Below are 20,581 nucleotides of genomic sequence, written 5' to 3' on the forward strand. Positions count from 1 at the left end.
AGTTGACAGTACTGTCAACTTGACAGTAAGTGTAAAATAGATTGATAAAATTCGACAGTGAGTTTTTGCCTGGGCTTGGCTACCTGTGTAGAAAACCTGAGTTAGGCTTTGAAGAGCTAATATATATTTTTTAAAATACATATGAGCCACGCGGCTTTTCATTTTAGCTCTTCAAGCCTGACTCAGGTTTTCTACACAGGTAGCCGAGCCTAGGTTTTTGCTTCGATAAATGATTCTTTATTTCTTTCCCAAATTACAAAATAACAGTAGATTTTTTTTATCCGTGCGCCAAGTACTTTTCGAGCATTCTGTTGATTCCTTCCACCAGCGCTTGTTTTTCCTATTAGTAAATCAAAATTATCAAAACCATCAATATTAGATTGCCCTTTACTCTTTCTCGTCGCATAATTTCGTTGTCCGCTTTTCGCTTTTCATTTTTGACGAGTTGGCAGTTGACGCATTCTACCGGCTCAGGCTCTGTCTTCACATCGACGGGATCGAGAAGGATGGGCCCGAGATTGGTTTGGGAATCATCGTCTTTTCCTTCCAAATAGCTTTTGATCTTCTGGTGCAGTTTGAAGCCAAAGCACTCGGCGCGCAGAACTCGAATCTCGAATTTTTTCTTGTGGCTGTGTTTCTTTCCGCGGACGAGCGAGGAGAGCAGGTAGACTTTGATCAGATGACCGTGCTGGTGCTAGAAAAGATGAAGTTAACGAGGAAAGAAAAAATCAAGAGAAGAAAATATAAGCAGCGAAAATTGGGTCGAAACCGAATCAAAAGGCTTTTTAAAACTACTTTTTCGACTCGAAAATGGTCTCGGCAACTGTTTTAAAAACCTGAGTCAGGATTTAAAAAGTCGTAGCGGCTTTTTCAAAAGCGAAGCGGCAGTTTTGAAAAACTGAATTAAAATAGCAATTTTAAAAACCATATATTTTGTTTTTGCGAAAATTCCTATTTTGACTAAATTTTTAAAAACTGCGGCTAGGTTTTTTGAGAAAGCCGCTACGACTTTGAAAATTTCAAATCCTGACTCAGTTTTTTCAAACCGTTGCCGAGACCATTTTCGAATCGACAAAGAAAAAAAAGCCGATTCATTTTCGAATCAAAAGTGAATTTCGCTCATCTAGCTCTAGAATTTTGTCAAATTTTAAATTTACCGCCGTGACTGCGACGAAAGACTCTTTTGTGAACGCATCCAGAGCTCTTGCCACATCCTTCAAGCTCCCAGCTAAAAAGCCAAGTTAAAAAGCTGCAAAAAACGAAAATTGTTGTTTACCAATATTGAGCCAGAATTCGCCGAGGTCGTCTTCTATGATTTCACTTTTCGCGCTGAGATAGAGGTTGCATTTTTTCAAGGTTTTTTCTCGTTGTTTTTCGTTTCTTTTTCCAGTCTCGCTTATGAGTGTTCTTTTTCGGGGGATTTTTTTCGACTCGAAAATTTCTGAAATCTGAACAGTCAAATTTCCCGTTCCTGATAATAACAGTCGGCGGAGTCTGGCCAGTTTCCCGCCGCTTCGTTTTCTTCTCTGTTTTTTCTCTTCTTTCGGCCATGTAGTTTTCCAATTCTTCTGCAAAATCGACTGACTCCATCGTCGACAAAATCGGACTGAAGCGAGAGTTTCTGGATTCGTTTCGAGTCGGGCACGGCCATCATGCTTTTTTCGGAACAATTTTGAGTATTCGGAGCTGAAACTCTTTTTTCGCTCTCGACTTTTCTTTCTTCTGGTTTTCAACTTTGCCAAGGAGCTTTCTCAGAAAAGTGTATTCCGAGGCTAACCAATTCAAGAAGCCACCAGAGGTTTTAAGAAGACCGGAAGCCCAAAACCTTCCTATCCTCACTTCCAGTCCAAGAACAGCTGCCAAAGCGCCGGTGATTACGAGCCCCTTTCAACGGGGTAATTTCAATCAAGGTACAGTTAAAAGAAAAATCTATCGCCTGGAAGTCTAAAAACGCTTTTTAGAAAACCTGACGCCTTCCGGTCATCCTGCGCAAACCGAAAGCTACATCACGAAAAGCCAAGCTAGTCACCGTCCCGAAATATCTGATCCTAAAGTCCAACAGATGCACGATCAAATGTACAACATGAGTCTCCGAGAAAAAGTGGATAACTGGGAAATGGCAACTAACCCAGACAATCCAACGCCGACCTCAGTTGGGTCTCTAAGGCCGCCTTTAATCCTGCTAGAAAAAAACGAAACAACAAATAATAGTTTGATAATATGCGACGTTTATTTGAGTCGATCTTCAAGCATCTCTTTTTGAAATTTTAGCTTCTCCACTTCTCCCTTGAGGAGCTGAATCTTCGCCTCGTTTTCTTCTTCGGCCAAGGTCTTCTCGTTGAGGGCCTTTTGAAGCGATGCGATTTTGTTCTTCGACTGGTCTAACTCCCATCGAAGGGAATCGATCTCGGCTTCCAGGTTGGCGTTATTATTCCCTAAATTATCGTTACTTAAATCATTAACTACAGTTCAGTCTTACCTCTCTCCTCTGGCTCCCGAGCTGGCCGAGCAGGCTGATTCTCTTGCATTTCCACGCCATCCTCTCTAGTCGGGCAAAGACATTCTCGCAAAAACCGCAGCATTGTAGATTTTTTTTACTCTGGTGTAACCTTGTCGTTAGGGATCGTTTTTATACCTGAATTATCTGATCGCGCAAAAACTGTCAAAATTTGCAAAGCGCGCCGATAATTATCAAAGCACAATCTTTTTCAGACGCTCAGAACCGTTTCCAAGATCATATGACATGTTCTACTGTTGGACGAGGAGACGATTAGACTGTCTATCAGACAGCTTTTGACTAAATGACTTTATTTATAACAAATGCACTGCAATACTGAAAGAAATAATTCAAGAATAAATTTATTGAATTTACAAATTCCGAATTCGCAGTTTCTACGGTTTTTTCTCGAGGTTCTTTTCGATTTCTTCTCTGGCTATGGTGGAAATATTGACCTTGAAAAAGAGTAGTAGGGGGGCAAACTGGAATCTGAAGATTTGGCATCGTAGGAGGAGAATGGCCGCTGGAAGGGATGATTTGTAGCTAGTTCCGCCGCGCAAACAAACCAGCAAAATCAAACTCTGAAATCGAGTTCCTCTCTAATTAGAAAAAGAAAAAAGAGAAAACACTGTTCAGAGCGGCGATGGGGCTCATCCCTCATTTTCTTGCCTTGGGACTGGTTTCGTTTTCCCACGCCAAGACTTTCTGCCCTTCCGAATGGAGCGAAGAATGGACCCTTCAAATGGAAAGCCATCTGAAACGAGCGATGGCGGTTCGGGACGATGGCAGCGTGATGAAAATTCAACCGCTTTCTCCTTGCTTCCCGGCGCTTTCGCCCGTTCGCTGCAAGAAACGAGGCTGGGCTCGACTACCTGTGAAGAAACCTGAGTCAGGGCTTCAAGAAAAACCTCTCTCAAGACCCTGACTCAGGTTTCTTCACAGGTTGCCGAGCCCAGAAATAAGCACTGCCCGGTCGAGAGTTCTGCCAAGCAATCGTTTACCAACCGGAAATCGAGTATCGCGGAGAAATGGATGTTTCCCAGCGACTACCAACTGACGAGATTAAAAAGTGTTTTATCAATTTTACCAAGGAGCTTCAAAGAGATCGAAAAAAATATCAAATCAGGAATAAATTCTGGAGACTCACCTGCAAAACGTATATGCCGCTCTTGCCAACAGTCAAGGTAACTCTGAATTTTGTTTTTAGAAACAGGAGTATTAGAGTCTAACAGTAAGACCAACCATCATAACACCCATCAAATAAATTACTTGCAGCCGTCATCTGCGCCCGCTACGAAGCCAGAATTCTCAACAACCTCAAAAGCGCCAACAACGACGACTTCAAGACCAACTTCAACAACTCAAAAGACAGAAAGTGCAAATCGCGCGTGCTCGATTAACTGTGGTGTAGGAACTTGTGTCAAAGGATTTGACGGAGACTACTGCCTCTGTCCTCTGAATTACTACTACTCGCAGCCGGCTGGAACCTGCATCGAGCAATGTAACCTCGATTGCGGCACTGGAACCTGCGCCAAAATCGCCAACGAGTTTACGTGCCTCTGTCCTTCTGGCCAAAGATTCAATCCGATTTCTGAAACTTGCGAGAAAACCACAACAACAACGACTACAACTGCAACAACTACTTCTACCAAGCCGGCAACGACGACAACAACAACGACAAAGGCGACGACAAAATCAGAGAGTTCAAGTTCCGAATCGCCAGCGTCAACAGATTGTCCCTCCGGAAAACACTACGATGCTGCTTACGGAAAATGCGTCTGGGATGCGAAGAATCCCTCTTCAGAAGCAGCGCCCAAGCCAACAAATCCAGCTCCAACCCCAACTCGCTCAAGCCCCTCCTCGACAAGCTCTTCCGTTGTTGACGACGAGTACGATCTGATCGTCGTTGACAACAGCACAAGCGTCTGCGCCGATGGCGAGGTAGAAGTGATCATTGAAGCCGACGCGGACTACATTTCTTACGAGTGCGTTCCTGCTTCAGAAGTGAATCAAAAGCCAGAACCTGAGCCCGAACTCGAGTGCGATCCGTTCATTGAAGACTGCGACAACTTAGTGGAGCCGACATCTTCGCCGGAAATCGAGGGCTCAGGACTTGAAACAGCAACTTTGCCGATTGTCATTTTTACGGAAGAGGAGCGAGTTGTCACTACTGTTCAGTCAAGTTTCTCGACTTCTACTCTTAGCATTTCAGAAACAACAACAACCACTATAACAACAACCACTACTAGCGATCCTTTTGTAGCATCTCCTGAAGAAACCGCTTCGATCATGTCTTGTCCGGAAGGAATGGAGTGGAACAGCATGTACGAAAAATGTATGATCAAATATGCTCGACCAACTATACCGACTTCTGCGACCAGCTCAATCAAGACTACGACGAAGCCAGCAACAACAACGACATCCGAAAAAGTTCTGAAATCAGGAAAGCTCAAAAATTAACTTCTCTTTATATGCACCTAGTTAACTTTAATGATCCCCCAGTAAACGTAACCCTAACCCTAACCCCTTCCGTTTGCAAATTTAGAGCTCATTTTAGAAGATTTTGTAGATTGCTCTCTCGACTGCGGAGTAGGAACTTGCGAGAAGGATGATATCGGCGAATTGTGCATCTGTCCTGAAAACCACTTTTACTCCGTTTTCAAGGGAACATGTTTATCACATACTCCAACGAAAGATACTCCGATAAATATAGTAAAGACTACGACGACAATGCCAACAACAACGACAACTGAAACAGTTGTTCAACCAGGAAAGCTCATGAACTAAATACGTATGATTGTATTTGCACTGTTTTCTGCGCATACTGAGATAAGTGATAAAGATCGTTCTGAGCTCTTTCCGAAGAAAACTGTTCGCTCGACTGCGGAGTAGGAACCTGCGTGAACAATGATTTTAGCGACTACTGCATCTGTCCTGACGATCATTTCTACTCTGTCTTCCAGAAAACATGCCTAGAAGAACACATTCCAGAACCTACCGGAGCCTCTGACAAAAACGACGGCGATCCGATGCCAGTACCTGACAACATGTATTTCCAGCGTTTTTTTAACAGAGCGTCTTTACTCACCTTTTCCCTAGTATTTGGGGCGCATGTGATTGCAGCACGGGTTTTCAAAGACAAGTTTGCGATGGAGATGAGTTGTATGACTTTTCTTTTTGGAAATTATAATTTGATTTATATTAATTTCAGTGAGTGTGAAGGATTAGAGCAGAAATGCGAGGACATTTCTGTCTGCGAAGGAAGGTAAGGATTTCAATACCAACAAGAAGCTGGTTTTAGCGGCCTGTGCAGAAGCCTGAGTCAGGGTCCTGAAAGAGCCCAATTAAAGCCTGGGTAGCGAAATCCTGACTCAGGCTTCTTCACAGGTTTTTGAGCACAGACAAGAAGAAGAAAGTTATTTGCAAATAAATTTAGTGGATCGGGCGATTTCATTGGGTCTGATGATGAAGAGTCCTTCGGCTTCTCTGTTTCCGCTGAAATGTCTTTATCTGCTGAGATGTCCTTGTTGGTCGCGGATCGAGCAGTCCGACCGGATTACGATGAAGTCGAAGATCTCAAAATCGACGGATTCATTTCCGAAGACGAAAGTGACTTATGAACGGGTTTTCATCTGTTTTTAATAAGCTTGAAGTTTTAAAATTGCGAAACCATCGATACAGTCATGACGGAGTCAGAAGATCTCTTCGCGTTCGAAGAGGATGACGACGATGATGAAGAACTGGTCAATGACGATCCAATGAGTCTAGTCGGCGAGATCCAGGAAAAGACGAAGATAGAGCCACCGACTTTTACGAAATGGTCTAGCTGGTCGAAATGCTCGAAAACATGTGGAACTGGTCTTCAACGCCGCCACAGAAGGAAGGGGGTCTAAAAGAAACTGAACTTTCTAAATTAAAAATCGGTTAGATTTGGATCCCCAAAAAACAGTTGCATCGACGTGCGAAATTGCGACCGAACGAGCTTACACGCCGTTAGAGAATGCGTCAACCTGCCCTGCTACGACAAGAACTTTTTTTAAACAATATTTAATTCATTAATTTACGACTTTTAGAAATTCTTATCGGAATGTATTTTTTGAACTTCTCTGAAAACAAATTGCAAATAAAAGAACTTTTTTAAAAACAATCATCGACCCAATAAATATGATTAACAATCTGGTTTCAAAGACGAAGATCTGTATAATTATAGATTTATAGTGCAGAATCGGAGCAAAATTAAAAGCAGAAAATATAAGAATGTTTTTCAAAAATCACCATCAATAATTTCTAAACGATGAAATGCGTTGAAGTAGAAGGGCTTTCAAATCGCGGCGGAATGCAGTTGAAAGCTTGGGCCGCTTCCCCTAATTTGCATCGTTGATTGGGCTGACTGGACAGGATTGCAGTGCTATCAATTTCTCGGCGGTCGGAGCTTTTTTTCGGAACCTCGGCTGGCCCCGGGGGCGCTCAACTCTCAAGTCAGCTACTCCATTTTGTGTGATCAACCTTCCTGCCTGATTTGGGAACATTCTTTTTCTCCTCAATAGTTCGAGAGTTGTGCTGAAAACATAAGTTGCAGAAGACACTTCTTTTGTTGATTATGGACTCGCTGGCGCGGGATGAGATTTAAAAGAGATGAACTCAGCCAAGTTTTACTTCTCCATAATCTACACCTCCGTGCTCTTTCTTCTCAGGTAATTTAATACATCCCCTCTTAACTTTAAATTTATTATTTTAAAATTCGTTCAACAAAAAGATTGTTCTAAAAAAATATGAAGAAAAAACGCTTAGTTCAATAAATGATTGCAATTAATTAAAGGAGTGAGACACCCTTAATTTATAATTTTAAATAATAATCAATTATTCAATAATCTTCTATGTTACATCAAAAATTAAATCTTGGGTAAAACTTTCCTCTTATTTCATATCTATATTTGTTAATTTACATAGTGACACCCTTATTTTATTTATTCTTAATAAGGGTTTCACGATGCTAACTTAGACATAAAAATATGCCCGTAAGTTGGGGAAAAGAAAGATTATTGTTTTGAAATCTTTTTGTTTTGAAATTCCGCTCATGTTAAATTTTGAAGAAGGGATGGAAGCTTGAAAGAAAGAAGCCACATCGTCTATTTTTAGTTTATACCTGGTGAATTCGCGGGAAGCGGAAGGCAAGCCGGGTCCTTCAAAGAACACGAGTCCAAAGGTTGACTACATCCTGAACTACGATTACGGCGAACTCGGCAACGCGGATGGGGAGGATGATATTGACGACTCAGTTGCCGAAGATGGAATCAGGGTTGGAAAAGATGGCTTTTCTATTCAAGATAGTTCGTGCACTCCGCCAGGGGGAATGGTCTTTCTGAAGAAGCACAAGTCCGCTTCCAGTACGCTACAGGTATAATTGACACAACTGACTGTAGCTTTATGATAACAAAATATCCAATAAGACAGTAGCAAAGAACTTCTGCCGCTACTACTCAATGCCTGGCGAGTCCCCTCCCGTCGGTTCCGTTTCCGGCGGCTATCCAGGCCCCTTCCAGCCCGAATTCCTCGGCTCCCCTCGCCACCCAAAGCCCTACGCAATATCGACTCACCAAGTGTTCAACCTCGAGGTCGAGAAAGCAATCTTTCCAGAAAACGCGTTCTTCCTCACTTCAGTTCGCGAGCCACTTTCGCTCTTCAGATCCATGTTTGAGTATTTCTACCGCCGCTGGGATTCAGAAGCCGCAGTCAGGTAAGATAACATTGCTCATGAAAATAAACTAGAAGCCGCAAAGTCCATTTGAAGCAAAAGTCATTTAAACTTTTCGGCAAATGATTAAGTTGTTGCTCCTGTTAGTTTATCGCCCATAACACGCAGCTGTTCTTTAACAAGCGATTTTAACATTTGTTTTCTATTTAATTCGTCGCCGATGGAGTTCTGAGGCTTCCAAGAAATCAGCTCAATTATGTTTAGAAATCGAAAATGCGGGTTTACGTGCTGGGGCGCTCCTTATGCGCACTGGTTGGCGGAGGAGGCGGACGGCGGCGTTCGCTTTGGCGCTGAGATCTCGGAATATCTCGATCGTCTGCCAAAGATTTTCAATAAGAGCGCGCCCTGGGCTTTTAGGGCGAAAAACTTCCAAGCGTTTGAGCTTGGTCTCGACTGGACAAGGTAATTGAATCTGAGTACGAATTCTTATTTCTTGACTTCTGCATTCAGAGACGACAAAAAGTACGTGAGTGGGAAGCTGAATGAGCTGGCAAAAGCCTTCGACCTGGTCGTCCTATCGGAGTACTACTACGAAAGCTTAGTCCTTCTGCGCGAAAGACTCTGTCTCCCGTGGCAAGCAATGTACGCCCGTTCCCGCATGGTTTCGAAGCCTTACACCAAGGAGCCTTTCACGTCGTCGCAGTCGAATACGTTGAAGAAGTTCTACGCCCAAGACTTTCAAATTTACAAATACTTCAATCAGACGCTTCAGAAAAAGGTGAGTCTTCCTTGATTTCGAAAAAGTTGAATTCAAAACTTCAGATAACAACGTACGGCCGCGCTAGAATGAGCCACGATGCCAGGAAGCTGCGGCAAATGTACGCACTTTGCGACAAACAGCCGAAGCGATGCTCGTTTTCGCGCCCGCAAGCCGCGAAGATGACGAAGGGCGAGCCGGTGGACAACAGCGTGGTGAACACGAGCGCGCTGGTGGAGTACATGGAAGCGCACCAGGGCTCCTGCGAGTGGGGAGCCTTCGCGAAGCTGAAAGCCAACGAGCCGACCGGCTGCGGACAAGACGAGATCCTCTTTCCTAACCTTTGAGGAAGAGGAGAAACAGCCGAAAACGAATCAAAAGACCTGCCATTTAGGAAGAGGCCCTCACCAATTGTAGCTATCGCTGTTACTGTGAAAATAACTGTACGAGAAAGAAAATCCTATTCTATTTTATTTTGTTTTTAAACTTTAATACTTCAGCTGAAATCTTCATTTCACCAATAAAAAAGAGAAAGAACGACAAAAAACTAAGCATTATTCAGAAATGCTTAGAAATTTTCAAGATTATTTTTTGAACTTTTTGTGGCTTTATTCAAGATAGGCATGGTGGTGGAGGAGCAGATAGTAGCACAGGGTAAAATAAAATAGTTTAACAGGGTAAAAATTTTGTTTCTTTTCAATGATAAAAAAATGTCAGGAGCAATTTAGGCAGTTTTCAGTTTTCCTATTTACAAAAGCATTTTCAATTTCGGCTCCTCGAGATCAGCTAGCACTGACTTTTGCAATTCCTCCTCTTCGGCGGCAGTGGGCGGCGCTGGAAGAACAAGAGGAGCTGGTGGAATGGGTCCTTCGGCGGGCTCGAACGCTGGGCTTTCTGGTGAGTAGGGCTCTTCGAAGCTATCGTTGAGATTCTCCTCTCCCTGAATAGTTGAATTAGTCTTTTTCAATAAGAGTTGATCCTTAAGAACAAGCATTGTTCGGCAACGTCTAAAAAATTAGTTTTTAACTCGAGATAGGGTCCTGAAAGGGCTCAAATACGCGGCTTCTCCAGAATTTGAAAAAGCTCGAAATATTAATTTCGCGGTTTTTTAAACCCTTTCAAAACCCTAACTCAAGTTGCCGAGCCAAGATTTGACAAACAACGACTTTTTATACCTTCTTTTCAGTTTCTTTAGCCGAGGCCTCTTCTGATTTGGGCGGCGCTGGTGTCTCAGCAACAAGCTTAACCTCTTCACCTTCTTTTTCATCCTTCTCCGCTGGGGCGGGCGAATCGGCAATCACCACGACTTCGTTTGCTTTCTCCACTGATGGTGTTGAAGTCGGTCGCTTCTTGTAATCGCCGAGGCTGATTCGCTTCTTGAGACGAGGATCTGTCGGCTTGGAAGTCGAAGTAGTCATAATCCCTTCGAGGAACTTTGACGAAGGCGTTTCCACGGGCTCTGGCTTCAACTCCCAGCGCTTTACCGCCGGCGATTTCACTGGCGGATTTCGAAGAGTAGCCGGTTCAGCTGTGGCTCCACTCTCGCCCCAGCCACTCAACGAATCGCTCTGCATCGGTTCTGGTTCGATTTCTGGCGCAGTAGCGTTTCCCCATTCTGGTTCAGGAGCACCCCATCCACTGGTCGGTTTCGCTGGCGGATTGTCGCTCTTCTTATGACTGCCCCAAGTACTGTTCGACGCTTCAGGAGCTCCCCAGCCAGTCGAGACGGTTTCAACAGGCGACGCTTTATTCTCCGCGCCCCAGCCAGAATTTCCGCCATTCGCTTTTACAGGCGATTGATCTCTCGCTGGAGCTCCCCATCCTTCTGTGGATTTCACTGGCGAGCTGTTCTTTTCTTGTGCGCCCCATCCTCCGCTGCTTTTGACTGGGGGATCGTTCGTTTGTGGCGTTCCCCATCCACTTTCAGAAGCAGAAGAAGTCTTTGCTGGAGCACCCCAGCCGGTAGTCGCTGACGAGTTCGTTTCCGGAGCATTTCCCCATCCACTTCCGACGGGTTTTTCTTTTTGTGGGGAATCGAGCTTTGCGCCCCATCCGCTTCCACTCTCTTTCGCCGGCGAATTAGTCTTCTCTTGCGCGCCCCAGCCTTCTGTTGCACTTGGTCTCGCTGGCGACTTGTTTTCCGAAGCACCCCAGCCAGCTGAAGAAGAAGTGGTGCCCCATCCAGCTCCGTTAGTCTTTGTTGATGCCGAGCCCCAGTTTCCATCATCGTTCGCGGCGGTCTTCGTTCCCCAATCGCTTCCAGCGTTTCGCTCTGTTGGCTCTGTTTGAGAATTATTGCTGCCCCAGTCGGAGTTAGGCTTTTCTTGCGACGAGTTTCCCCAGCCAGCGTCTTGTGAAGCCCCTGTCTTGGAATTATTGCCCCAACCAGCACCAGCAGCAGATGAGTTCGTTCTTTCTTGGGATCCCCATCCACTTGAGCTCGCTCCTGCACGTCGTTGATTTCCGGGGCCGTTGGAGTCCCAGCTCTGGCTTCTGAAATGAATAAAATTTAGAGTTTCAGCCTATTTTCAAGTGAAGGGGGTTTATATGGGTACGGCAACCTGTAAACAGGGTCAGGAACAAACTTTCAAACTTTTAAATTTAAAGTTATTTGGGACTTACACTGTTTACGAGTCGCCAAGACCGGGGATTAACAATAAAGGGATGATTTCTTTTGTAACTTACCGTGCGCTGCTCTGGCTATTCCAACTGTCTCTGCGGTCTCGGTTATTTCCCCACGCTTTTCCAGCAGCTGGTGAAGGACTTCGCGTGTTCGATCTTCGCGGAGCATTGTTCCCCCATGTTTTACCAGCAGCTGGAGAGGGACTTCGCGAGTAGGACGATCTTGGAGCACCGTTGTTTCCCCATGTTTGATCTCGAGGAATGGATGGTGTTCGGCTTCTGCTGCGACCGCGGGATGAAGAACTGTTTGATCGAGAACGGGATTGGCGGGGCTGATCGTTGTTGCCGTTGTTGAACCAGGATCCGCCGGACTTTGGCTTCGCCCAACTGTCGTTTCTTCCATCGTTCGATTGATTGTTGGGCCAGGGGTTAGCTTCGTCTCGAGGAGACCGCTGCGACCACGAGTCGGCGTTCTGGCTCTTCGAAGCTGGAGAAACTGGTTTCGCCCAGCCATCATTATTCGACGATTTCGGCCAAGGTTCCTTGTTGCTCGACTTTGGCGTTGTCGGCTTTGACCACGAGTTTTCTTCCGAAGAAGAGGGCTTTTGCCACGCGTTTTTCGGCGACAAAGCCTGTGACTTCGGCCAAGAATCGTCGTTTTTCGATTCTTTCGACGCCCAAAGATCTTTTCCGGCGGACGAATCGCGCGAGTTATTTTGCCAGTCTCCGCCGCTGCTTTCTTTCTTTGGCGACTTCTTGCTCCAGCTGAAACCACCGCCGCCTTCGCCTTGCTCGCTGGTGAGATCGGCAAATTCGGCCATGTCCGCGGCGAAGTCGTCTTTGCTCTCCTCGTACGCGCTCTTTTCCGGCTGAAAATAAAATTTAAGGAATCTGTTATGTAAATGAAATGAAAAGAATCGAGATGGTCATTATCTCGGCTTCATTCAAAGGTTAACTTCACAGGCTGCCAAGACAAGTTATGATGTTGTCCACTAGTAAAGTCAACTTGGCTAGTCTTACCTCCTGGTTGACTTCGATATTGGATGTCTCAGCGAAGGGATCAGCAGCAGGGTCGACGTATTGCTCCTCGCAGCGGTAAAAGGCCAGGTGCTTGTTCAAAGACAAGATCGTTAATTGGCCACTAAAGGTGATAAGCTCAAATAATTTGAGCAGCAATTTAATAGAAGCAGCTTCTAAAAGATCTTCTTTCGCTAGTTTACCTGGCGTCAAGTGAGATGTCCGTAATCCTGTGCTCGTAGGGGACATCGAATTCAACGTCACCGGTATAGTCGCCTTTTTCGTCGAATCGCAGAATTCTTTTGCCCTTGCTATCAGCAAGGAGAACGTTTCCGTTTCGATCGAAGGTGACGCCTGCCGGCTGGATCACGGCATGTTGTCGGAGGTCGATCTTCTTGAGCTGCTTGCCTTCCAGGTTGACGAGCCAGAGAGCGAAGCCGTTTCTATTCATGTCGCTGAGGGCGACAACGTCTCCGTGGTGCTTGGCAAATCGAACTTGGGCGTAGCGATTGATGTCGACTTCCACGGTTCGCGTCTGGCCGCTGAAGGGGTTCCACCAAAACAGCACCGGTCCACGGTTGATGTCGTTTACGAAGGTGCCGACCTCCTGCTTTCGGCTGCAGAATACGCCGAAACACGGACCGGTTTTGCCGCGTGTCGCGAACATTGGCGGTCCTCGTCGCGGCTTCAGCATTCGGAACGCCTTCTTCTGGCTCAGTTGGAAGCGCCCATTCGTTTCCGTCCAATGGACGATCGTGAACCCACCTGAAAACAGTTTTAGAACTTGAAATAAAAAGAACTACGCTTGGCAACCTTCCTCAAGTCATGGTCTTCAAAGAGCTTAATTTAAATTGCTAACTCTACGCGGTCTTTGATTACAACCTTGCTTGAGTATTTCCAAGCACAGTATTTTCGACCGAGCACAGACCCTGACTCAGGTTCGAAACAGATGAAATAAGTACTTACATTTGTCCAAAAACGCAAGTCCATTGTTCTTCAGCGCGGTGACAGCAGTTGGTTCTTGGCAATCGACTCCGTTCACAGGCAGCTTGAAGATCAAACTGATTTGTCCGTGCTTGATTTGCATGAATTCCAGTTCGCCGGATCCACAGTGCGTGTTCGCCACGGCAACCAGCTTCGTATCTGCACTCGCTCCTTCGAACGCGACGATGCCCATCGGACTACGCAATCCGTTGTTTTCGAAACCGCGCTCCAGCCGGAAGACCATCGATTCCGGCAGCGGGAAGGTGCACTCGTATCCGAAGACCTCGCCAAGTTCGCTTTCAAACTCCTCGAAACGCAGTCGTTCCCCGCGCTGCCGCCGTCTTAATGTAGTTATTAGAAAAAGAATAGATATTTTGTAGATAAACGTAAAACTAACTGTAATTACCTTTTGACTACTGGCTCGTCTTCTGGAACCGGCGCTTCTTGGGTGGATGGAGCTACTTTTTCTTGGGTTAAAACATTTATAGCTTCAGTTCAGACTAAAGACTCTTCAAAAGAAAACTAGTCCAACTGGTGCACTGTTCACATCTCTTTTTAACCCTTTCCTGAGGCGACGTTGACGAAGTCAATATCTTGCGCTTCCGAAAACGGGTCTTCTTCTGGCGGCATCGCCCAAGCCATGTTTATCTTTCGCTTTCTACTGTTCGAGGGGCCCTCTTTCGTTTCTTCTTTATTCGCTTCTGTCGCCGCATTCTCCGATCGAGCATTTTCAACGACGACATCTGCTGCTGGTCCCTCTTCAGCTTCTTCGACTGTAGCTGCTTGAGGCGTCTTCTTCTTCTCTTCGTCGTCGGTAGTCAAGTCGATCATGTCAGTCCCTGGAGTTTTGGGAAATAACTCGTTCAATTCCGCGCTTCCTTGACTTTCTTTCGCAGTTTCTTTCGGTCCTGTTCCTTCTTCAACTTTTGGCTTCTGGACGCTTATTGAAATAGTTTCACTGGAAAACACGCGTCCTTGGCTTTCATCGGAAAGGCACGCGATTTCCAACCCATCCTTTTCTTCCTGAATCGATTGCACATCTCCTGTGCCGAGCGATTCTGAAGAAAAAAGGGCAAATTATCAAGAGTTCTATCAGAAAGAAGATTACCTTGAGCTCGGTCAGAATCCATTGGCGATTCGGCGCCTGGCGCTTGAGAAGGAGCGACTTCTAAAAAAGATTTCATCATTTTTAGCGAAAAGATAAGCAAAATAATCCAGTATCATCTCTCTGAACTTTTTTACCTTTTTCCTCCGGCATCTCTGAAATCTGGGGCGTCTTTGGCAGTTCCTCTTGTGGCTGTTCCACTGCAGTCTCTCCCTCCGCTGGAGCGTCCCCACTTTCCATGTTCGAGTCTGATCCGAATCTGAAGAAAAAGGAGTGTGAGGAGAAATGATGAGTTTGAGCAGCTGGGGTAGGTTGCCGATCCCGTGGACGGGGAACCCTTCGGCCAATCGGCGTCGAGAACAATCTCGAAACGCTAAAATTCGCTCTCAATCAAGAATCGTCGAAAATGGTGATTATTCCTGGCGATTGATAATGAATCACCAAGGCTATTGATTCTTCTATCGGAGCGATAAGGGACAAAAGGCAAATAAAATCGGCTGAGTCACAATTCTCTCATGTCTTCCTTTGGAAAATGCGATAAGAAGTCTCCCGCCGAGTCTTTTTCGTCTTGAAGTATCAATTTGAATCTATTTCCGGCCGATTATGATTAAAAATGACTATTCAGAATAGTCTATTCTTTAGATTTTTCGCTCGAAAAACGGTCCAAAATAGCCTCAGTTTGAAATAAAAGTCGGTGGGAGACCTGTTCTCGTAATTTTCAAGTCGAAAAGATAAAAAATCGTGGCGTTCTTTGGCTTTTTTGGGATGGAAAACCCATTAGTAAGGAAGATTATTTTTTGGATCTATAATTGTTGTCTCGAAATTGAACAGAATTCCAAATTGGCAGTTATCAGTTCTTATCAGTTTCAATTTTCTATCGCTTGGCGGAGGTGGAGATGTAGAGGACGTTGTTGCCGCGGATGAAGGTGTCGCCGTACTTGCTCTTGAGCTGCCCGTTGACGTACTCTTCCGTCTGCTCCAGAGCAATGTTCATGTATCCGTCCAGACACGCCAGAACGCCTCGGTAGTCGACGCCAGAGTTGAGCTTCACCACCACCGGGTTGCCGATGATCTTGCGCAGGAATTCCGACGGGTTTTGCTTCTTCGACGTTGTCTTGTCCATTTTCTCGTCTTGAAAACGCTCAATACTAGGCTCAATTACTTCAGTAGCTTCATAGCTTTCTATTAGAAACATTAGCTGAGATATCTTAAGACATTTCCAAACAATTAACGACATTCAGTAGTCTCCAGATACATAAGAAGACATCTAGACATCATGGGACATTATTAGAACCGTAGAGACATCTAAAGACATCTTGGAACATCAGCGGACATCTCGAGAAATCAGGGGACATCTAGAGACATGTATTACTTTTATGGACGTCCAAAGACATCCAGAGACATTTTTAAACATTTCGTATATCCTGAGATGTTCTCAACAATCTAAAGACATTCAGAATGCTCTTGGAAAACTTAAGCCATCTACAGCATCATTTAGAGACATCTTAAGACATCTCAGTAAGTCCTGAACTATTCTAGTGACTATTTCAAATACAGTAGTCCTCAGTTAAAGTTTGAGCGCCTTTCCTTAATGAATCAATCTAAAAATAGACTTTTGGTAATCAAACTGTAGAAATGAAAATGATTGATGATTATGGTTGTTTATTTGTAAAAAAATAATCAGCTAGAGTAGAAAAATGGAATAAAAAAGATGAAATTTTCGTTGTGGAAGCGTATGTGTCATTCTCTGTACAGTGTAATTTTGCGAAAGAAATGCAAGATTCAAGAGCTTTTCATTTATAATATAAAATTTGTTTTGAGGAATGATTTTGATAAAATATATCGCGTGGCTGCATTTAGGGATATCCGACGACATTCAGAAGTTTGTGGATACATTGAAAGTGTTCAGACTCTTCAAAGAAGTTCAGAGACATCACGGGACATCCTGAGATCTCTGAAGACATCATCAGACATCCAGGGACACCCTGAGACATAAAAGGATATCCATAGACATTTTCAAACATCTGAAGCCATCAAGAACTCTCAGGATACACCTTATGACATCCAAGACAACAAGGGACATTTGAGGCATCCCGCGATATCTTCAGAGGTTTTAAGACATCTTGGGACATCCTGGAAGATGTAATGCTTTACAGTGCGATTTCGCAAGTTAATTTTTAAAGGGAAGAATATAAAATATTATTTTTACGGAATGAGTAAGAAACAGACCATGGGAGCCGCTGGATTAGTCCCAAGCAAAGCGAACAGTAGAGGGCCTTCGTTTCTCGGCAAAGACGCGATTAATTTCGCGCTCTTCCAATTCCGCTTCTTCGCGCGCCGTCTTCATCCTCTCCAAGTTTTCCTTCTCTTCCTGGTCGATTTCGTCGCGGATTCGCTCGTCGCGGAGGTGCAGCTGCTCCTTGAGGCCTTGGACGAGATCGTCTCTTTTTCGCTGCGTCTCTTGCGCTTCCGCCGATTGTTCTTGCCGCGCCGTTTCTAGCGCTGTGATCAGATTCTCACGCTCTTCCATCACTTCCAACTGAGCAGCACGGTTTCGAGCCAGTTTTTCGTCAATCTGCGACTTACGATGAGCCAAGATCTCCTAAAAACGCACTTTTTAAAACTCATTCTTTTCGACTAAAACTCACGTCGAGGAGTTTTTGGCGAGCTGCGTTTTCTTTCGCCCAGACTTGCTCCTTCTTCTCCCACCAGTCTGATGCTTGGTCACTAGAAGCCAATGTTACTTTTATTCAAACATCTGAGAGCTACTAACCGATAAAGATTGTCAATTTGCTCTTGCGCGTCCTTTTCTTCTTTGAGTTTCTGCTTGAGCAGTTGGATTCCTTCCATCGCCAGAGCTCGTTGGTTTTCTTTCTTGTTCGCTTCCAAGTGTCGCTCCTCTTCTTCCTCGGCTCTGATCCGTTCCAATAGAGCCAGATCCATTTGGAGATCGCGTTCGACTTCTTGTGCTCTTCGCAATATTTGAGCGCGGTACTGGCGGTAAAGCAGCTTGCGCATTTGCTGAAAAAGCGGCATTGGAGAAGGAGCATTTGCAAAGAATATATACCTGTTGCTGTGTGCGTTTTTCGGCAAGTTGCTTTTCCAGAATTACTTGGTCGTGGCGAGCAGCGTTCGTTAGAAGTGCCCTTTCTTCGTTCTTCAACTTATTCTGAAAGGAAATATCAATAGGGACATCGGGAGACGTCTAAGAGACATCAAGGTACATAATGACACATCTAACTAAACTTTGAGACACTTATGGACATTATGAAACATCTTAATTAAAGGATAAGCCATCCAGTGTCATAAAGAGACATTTAGCAACATTTGAAAGACCTTTTGGAACATTTTCATAAATTTAGGGACATCAAGTGACATTTTCATACATCTAGGTACAATTTATGATATTCAGTGACATCATGAGACACTTGGCGACATTTTTAGACGCGTGAAGATTACCCGAAGCACCTCAAGATGTCCCTAGACATATCCAAAGACATCACAAGACATCCAGGATGCCGAAAGCTGTTACCTGTTCTGCTTCGCGTTGCTGCAGCTCTCGAACTTGTTGGGCGAGTTGTTCCTTGAACTCGTTTTGCTTCTTCGCCTTTTCTTCCTCTGCTCGTTTCTTTTCTAACTCTGCGAGTTGCCGATCGCGTTCCGCTTCTTCAGCTCTTCTGCTTCGTTCCGCCTCGCGCTCTCGCTGCTCCTCTTCTTTCTCTTCCAACTGCCCGGTCCAGACGTCGACCATTTCCTGTCGCCTTCGTTCGACTTCTGCCGAGCGCACGCGCGGATTGTCCCTTCGCCACATCTGCATGCGCTTGTCCGAGGCCGAGTTCAGCCGCGCGGTCATTTTCTCCTTCTTCAGCTGCTCAACTCGCTCGTGAATCGAGCTGATTCTCGCCTCGTCCATCTTTTCTGCCGCCGCCGCCATCTCCGCCGCGTAAGTGCTCTCTTCTTCGCGCAAGAGCCGCGCCAGCTTCGCCTTTCGAGGGAGAAGATCGTTCTTTGTCCGGATCATTCGCGCTTGGAAGGGACTGATGCGCTGGATTGTCGAGGAGGAGTTCGGACGAGACCAACGAGCGTCGTAGTCCGATTTTACGTCTGCTTTGGAAATGTACTTCGTGAACCCCTGAAATTATATTTTTATCAAATGTCGACAGTAGGTCGTCTACTGTATTAATATAATAAGGGTGTTACTTTATTGTAGCAATTCATAAAAGTCAAAAATGCTCTGCCAGAAAATCCTGCTTTTCAAAAATCACATCGAATATCACCTGCCATTCTAGCCGCTGGGTATTTTCACGCTCTCGCTTCGACTGAATCTTATTCTCGAGGACCGACTTGTGAACGCCCAAATACGACGGCACCGCGGTCGGAAATGCCGACCTTGCTCTCGGCCGTGACCCGAGCATCTGAATTTTCGAATCTCAATTTTGCTTTTTTGAAATTTTCGATTTGTTCGTTTGAATAACGATTTTGCAATCAACAAAGAGAACACGCGTTTTTTTTTCGTTTTAAATAAATAGATATGTTTATTTGTAGAAAACAAGAGCAGAAAAAGAACGAATTTTAACCAAGATGTTATGCTAGAATTTGATCAAGACCCAAAGTGGCTTGCGGCTTTGAGCTAAAAATAGAATAGGCCGCGGCTAGTTTATTGAATACTCAAAGCCTCAAGCGGGCTTCGCGATCTGATCAAATTCTAGGGTAAAATCTTTGTTATCTTCAATCTAGGCACTTTTCTTATTTCTAGTGTTTTTGATATTTAGTTTAAAAAAATAGAAATCGAGAGTACAGATGTAGAAAAATAAAGGAGGCAGTGAGGTAAATGAAGACTTTTTTTTTGTTTTTTTGGGCTTTTTCGGTGGTAAATGAGGATTTATCGGTTTTTTTTGACTACCCACTGAAAATTGGATATTTTTATCTTCTTTTTCGATTGTTTAAAATTAGTCCAAAGCCATCTCGTCGTGTTCAGTTCCGAAAACTGGTGGCGGGGCGAAGATCTCGTCAAAGGCGGCGGAAACCGCGGCAGGGTCTGTGTCGGCAGCGTTGAGGATCGCGTCGAGCTCGTGTTCAAACTGGTCCGCTTGGAATTGAGCCTCTTCTTCGGGGCTTGGCATCAGCGGCGAGTTCTCTTCCCAGTTGATGGAGAGACGAGTCACGCGGGGGTTGTCGCACACCAGCCGGCGGAGCTCTTCGATCACGGGCATTTCTGAAGTCGGCAGTTAAAGTCAGTTCTTTGAATTCAGCTCAAGCAAAAATATCTTGTTACCTGGGGGCTCGTTTCGCATCTCTTCAGTCTTGTACTCGTTGTTGATATAGTAGCCGATGCGGATGAACTCTTGTTCGAGGTAGAAGACTCTGAGGAGGACGACAGTGACACCGACGATCTCGGCGGCTGGAAGCCTGGTTGGATCTGGGCCGGGAACTTCGAGGATGAACTCGTGGGTTCCCTTCGTGATTGGGCCGGTGCAGAGCTCGTCGAGCTCCTGATCTTGGGTGGAACTGAGCGACGAGCCCACGTAGATCACGCGCCAGTCTAGATCTGCCACGAGATCTTCATGACACTCAAAGCGTATCTTGAAGCGGAAGGGATCGCAGACCTTTAATATGGGCTCGGCAATCCGTAGAAAGCCTGAGTCACGGTCCTCAAAGAACTTTCATTTACAGCCGCGTATTCTAACAGCTAATTTTTAATTAGGACTCAGGTTTCTACTCAGTTTGTCGAGCCCTGCCTTGAAATCGACGCCGGGTTCGGAAAGGACCTCGATTGCGGTGATCTGTACCTTGGCCATTGCTTTTGAGTTTCTTTAGTCGACAAAGATCCGGGAAGAAAAAGACGAGCAGGGGGAACTGAACGCGAGGGAGAGAGCTGTCTGAAACGAATACAATTTTAGACAA

General features: G+C 45.1%; 8 protein-coding genes and 1 long non-coding RNA gene across 9 annotated transcripts; 3 read left to right on the plus strand and 6 right to left on the minus strand.

Moving 5' to 3' along the window:
• Positions 1-404: 404 nt before the first annotated feature.
• Positions 405-1,409, minus strand: LOC145710025 (uncharacterized). Its single transcript, XR_014134993.1, has 3 exons — positions 1,277-1,409; positions 1,158-1,228; positions 405-694 (listed from the first exon to the last, which is right to left on the minus strand). It is a non-coding gene; the product is annotated as an uncharacterized LOC145710025 (long non-coding RNA).
• Positions 1,410-2,089: 680 nt separating this feature from the next.
• LOC145709844 (uncharacterized) lies at positions 2,090-2,664 on the minus strand. The gene is made up of 2 exons (XM_081787547.1): positions 2,480-2,664; positions 2,090-2,435 (listed from the first exon to the last, which is right to left on the minus strand). The coding sequence occupies exons 1-2, from the start codon at positions 2,580-2,582 to the stop codon at positions 2,230-2,232; spliced, it is 309 nt and encodes a 102-aa protein (XP_081643673.1). The 5' UTR covers positions 2,583-2,664; the 3' UTR covers positions 2,090-2,229.
• Positions 2,665-3,469: 805 nt separating this feature from the next.
• LOC145709394 (uncharacterized) lies at positions 3,470-4,957 on the plus strand. The gene is made up of 2 exons (XM_081787077.1): positions 3,470-3,681; positions 3,773-4,957. Exons 1-2 carry the CDS (start codon positions 3,526-3,528, stop codon positions 4,955-4,957), a joined length of 1,341 nt encoding a protein of 446 aa, XP_081643203.1. The 5' UTR covers positions 3,470-3,525.
• An 11-nt stretch (positions 4,958-4,968) lies between these two features.
• Positions 4,969-6,117, plus strand: LOC145709395 (uncharacterized). Its single transcript, XM_081787078.1, has 6 exons — positions 4,969-4,998; positions 5,045-5,272; positions 5,368-5,546; positions 5,597-5,659; positions 5,709-5,762; positions 5,934-6,117. Exons 1-6 carry the CDS (start codon positions 4,969-4,971, stop codon positions 6,115-6,117), a joined length of 738 nt encoding a protein of 245 aa, XP_081643204.1.
• Positions 6,118-7,002: 885 nt separating this feature from the next.
• Positions 7,003-9,471, plus strand: LOC145707710 (galactose-3-O-sulfotransferase 3-like). The gene is made up of 6 exons (XM_081785274.1): positions 7,003-7,191; positions 7,637-7,895; positions 7,948-8,234; positions 8,457-8,654; positions 8,703-8,970; positions 9,015-9,471. The coding sequence occupies exons 1-6, from the start codon at positions 7,133-7,135 to the stop codon at positions 9,294-9,296; spliced, it is 1,353 nt and encodes a 450-aa protein (XP_081641400.1). The 5' UTR covers positions 7,003-7,132; the 3' UTR covers positions 9,297-9,471.
• A 70-nt stretch (positions 9,472-9,541) lies between these two features.
• Positions 9,542-14,960, minus strand: LOC145707008 (uncharacterized). Its single transcript, XM_081784481.1, has 10 exons — positions 14,815-14,960; positions 14,681-14,740; positions 14,139-14,630; positions 13,979-14,033; positions 13,555-13,913; positions 12,792-13,353; positions 12,592-12,712; positions 11,635-12,440; positions 10,125-11,442; positions 9,542-9,889 (listed from the first exon to the last, which is right to left on the minus strand). The coding sequence occupies exons 1-10, from the start codon at positions 14,915-14,917 to the stop codon at positions 9,698-9,700; spliced, it is 4,068 nt and encodes a 1,355-aa protein (XP_081640607.1). The 5' UTR covers positions 14,918-14,960; the 3' UTR covers positions 9,542-9,697.
• Positions 14,961-15,497: 537 nt separating this feature from the next.
• Positions 15,498-15,829, minus strand: LOC145708516 (U6 snRNA-associated Sm-like protein LSm6). Its single transcript, XM_081786195.1, has one exon. The coding sequence runs from the start codon at positions 15,798-15,800 to the stop codon at positions 15,552-15,554; it is 249 nt and encodes an 82-aa protein (XP_081642321.1). The 5' UTR covers positions 15,801-15,829; the 3' UTR covers positions 15,498-15,551.
• A 499-nt stretch (positions 15,830-16,328) lies between these two features.
• On the minus strand, positions 16,329-19,102 carry LOC145708570 (trichoplein keratin filament-binding protein-like). The gene is made up of 6 exons (XM_081786256.1): positions 18,955-19,102; positions 18,210-18,809; positions 17,745-17,846; positions 17,451-17,698; positions 17,326-17,404; positions 16,329-17,279 (listed from the first exon to the last, which is right to left on the minus strand). Exons 1-6 carry the CDS (start codon positions 19,090-19,092, stop codon positions 16,923-16,925), a joined length of 1,524 nt encoding a protein of 507 aa, XP_081642382.1. The 5' UTR covers positions 19,093-19,102; the 3' UTR covers positions 16,329-16,922.
• Positions 19,103-19,193: 91 nt separating this feature from the next.
• Positions 19,194-20,573, minus strand: LOC145706546 (uncharacterized). The gene is made up of 3 exons (XM_081783957.1): positions 20,416-20,573; positions 19,953-20,283; positions 19,194-19,892 (listed from the first exon to the last, which is right to left on the minus strand). Exons 1-3 carry the CDS (start codon positions 20,473-20,475, stop codon positions 19,627-19,629), a joined length of 657 nt encoding a protein of 218 aa, XP_081640083.1. The 5' UTR covers positions 20,476-20,573; the 3' UTR covers positions 19,194-19,626.
• Positions 20,574-20,581: the final 8 nt, after the last annotated feature.

This window comes from Oikopleura dioica, chromosome XSR, assembly GCF_907165135.1.
Source record: "Oikopleura dioica chromosome XSR, OKI2018_I68_1.0, whole genome shotgun sequence".
In the NCBI taxonomy this organism is placed as follows: domain Eukaryota; kingdom Metazoa; phylum Chordata; class Appendicularia; order Copelata; family Oikopleuridae; genus Oikopleura; species Oikopleura dioica.

Bases quoted from the DNA above. Each gene is read 5' to 3' on its own strand.
- LOC145709844 (XM_081787547.1), bottom strand. From the start codon at position 2,582: ATGCTGCGGTTTTTGCGAGAATGTCTTTGCCCGACTAGAGAGGATGGC. The intron at 2,436-2,479 runs GTAAGACTGAAC...ACGATAATTTAG, and splicing joins TCGGGAGCCAGAGGAGAGAG to GGAATAATAACGCCAACCTG.
- LOC145709394 (XM_081787077.1), top strand. From the start codon at position 3,526: ATGGATGTTTCCCAGCGACTACCAACTGACGAGATTAAAAAGTGTTTT. The intron at 3,682-3,772 runs GTAACTCTGAAT...AATTACTTGCAG, and splicing joins CGCTCTTGCCAACAGTCAAG to CCGTCATCTGCGCCCGCTAC.
- LOC145709395 (XM_081787078.1), top strand. From the start codon at position 4,969: ATGCACCTAGTTAACTTTAATGATCCCCCA. The intron at 4,999-5,044 runs GTAAACGTAACC...GCAAATTTAGAG, and splicing joins TTAACTTTAATGATCCCCCA to CTCATTTTAGAAGATTTTGT. The intron at 5,547-5,596 runs GTATTTCCAGCG...CCTTTTCCCTAG, and splicing joins ATGCCAGTACCTGACAACAT to TATTTGGGGCGCATGTGATT.
- LOC145707710 (XM_081785274.1), top strand. From the start codon at position 7,133: ATGAACTCAGCCAAGTTTTACTTCTCCATAATCTACACCTCCGTGCTC. The intron at 7,896-7,947 runs GTATAATTGACA...ATATCCAATAAG, and splicing joins CCGCTTCCAGTACGCTACAG to ACAGTAGCAAAGAACTTCTG. The intron at 8,235-8,456 runs GTAAGATAACAT...AATTATGTTTAG, and splicing joins GATTCAGAAGCCGCAGTCAG to AAATCGAAAATGCGGGTTTA.
- LOC145707008 (XM_081784481.1), bottom strand. From the start codon at position 14,917: ATGGAAAGTGGGGACGCTCCAGCGGAGGGAGAGACTGCAGTGGAACAG. The intron at 14,741-14,814 runs GTAAAAAAGTTC...AATCTTTTTTAG, and splicing joins AGAGATGCCGGAGGAAAAAG to AAGTCGCTCCTTCTCAAGCG. The intron at 12,713-12,791 runs GTAAACTAGCGA...TATCACCTTTAG, and splicing joins GACATCTCACTTGACGCCAG to TGGCCAATTAACGATCTTGT.
- LOC145708516 (XM_081786195.1), bottom strand. From the start codon at position 15,800: ATGGACAAGACAACGTCGAAGAAGCAAAACCCGTCGGAATTCCTGCGC.
- LOC145708570 (XM_081786256.1), bottom strand. From the start codon at position 19,092: ATGCTCGGGTCACGGCCGAGAGCAAGGTCGGCATTTCCGACCGCGGTG. The intron at 17,699-17,744 runs GTATATATTCTT...CCGCTTTTTCAG, and splicing joins AAAAACGCACACAGCAACAG to CAAATGCGCAAGCTGCTTTA. The intron at 17,405-17,450 runs GTTAGTAGCTCT...ATTGGCTTCTAG, and splicing joins CAAATTGACAATCTTTATCG to TGACCAAGCATCAGACTGGT.
- LOC145706546 (XM_081783957.1), bottom strand. From the start codon at position 20,475: ATGGCCAAGGTACAGATCACCGCAATCGAGGTCCTTTCCGAACCCGGC. The intron at 20,284-20,415 runs GCAGGGCTCGAC...CCCATATTAAAG, and splicing joins AACCCGGCGTCGATTTCAAG to GTCTGCGATCCCTTCCGCTT. The intron at 19,893-19,952 runs GTAACAAGATAT...TGCCGACTTCAG, and splicing joins GATGCGAAACGAGCCCCCAG to AAATGCCCGTGATCGAAGAG.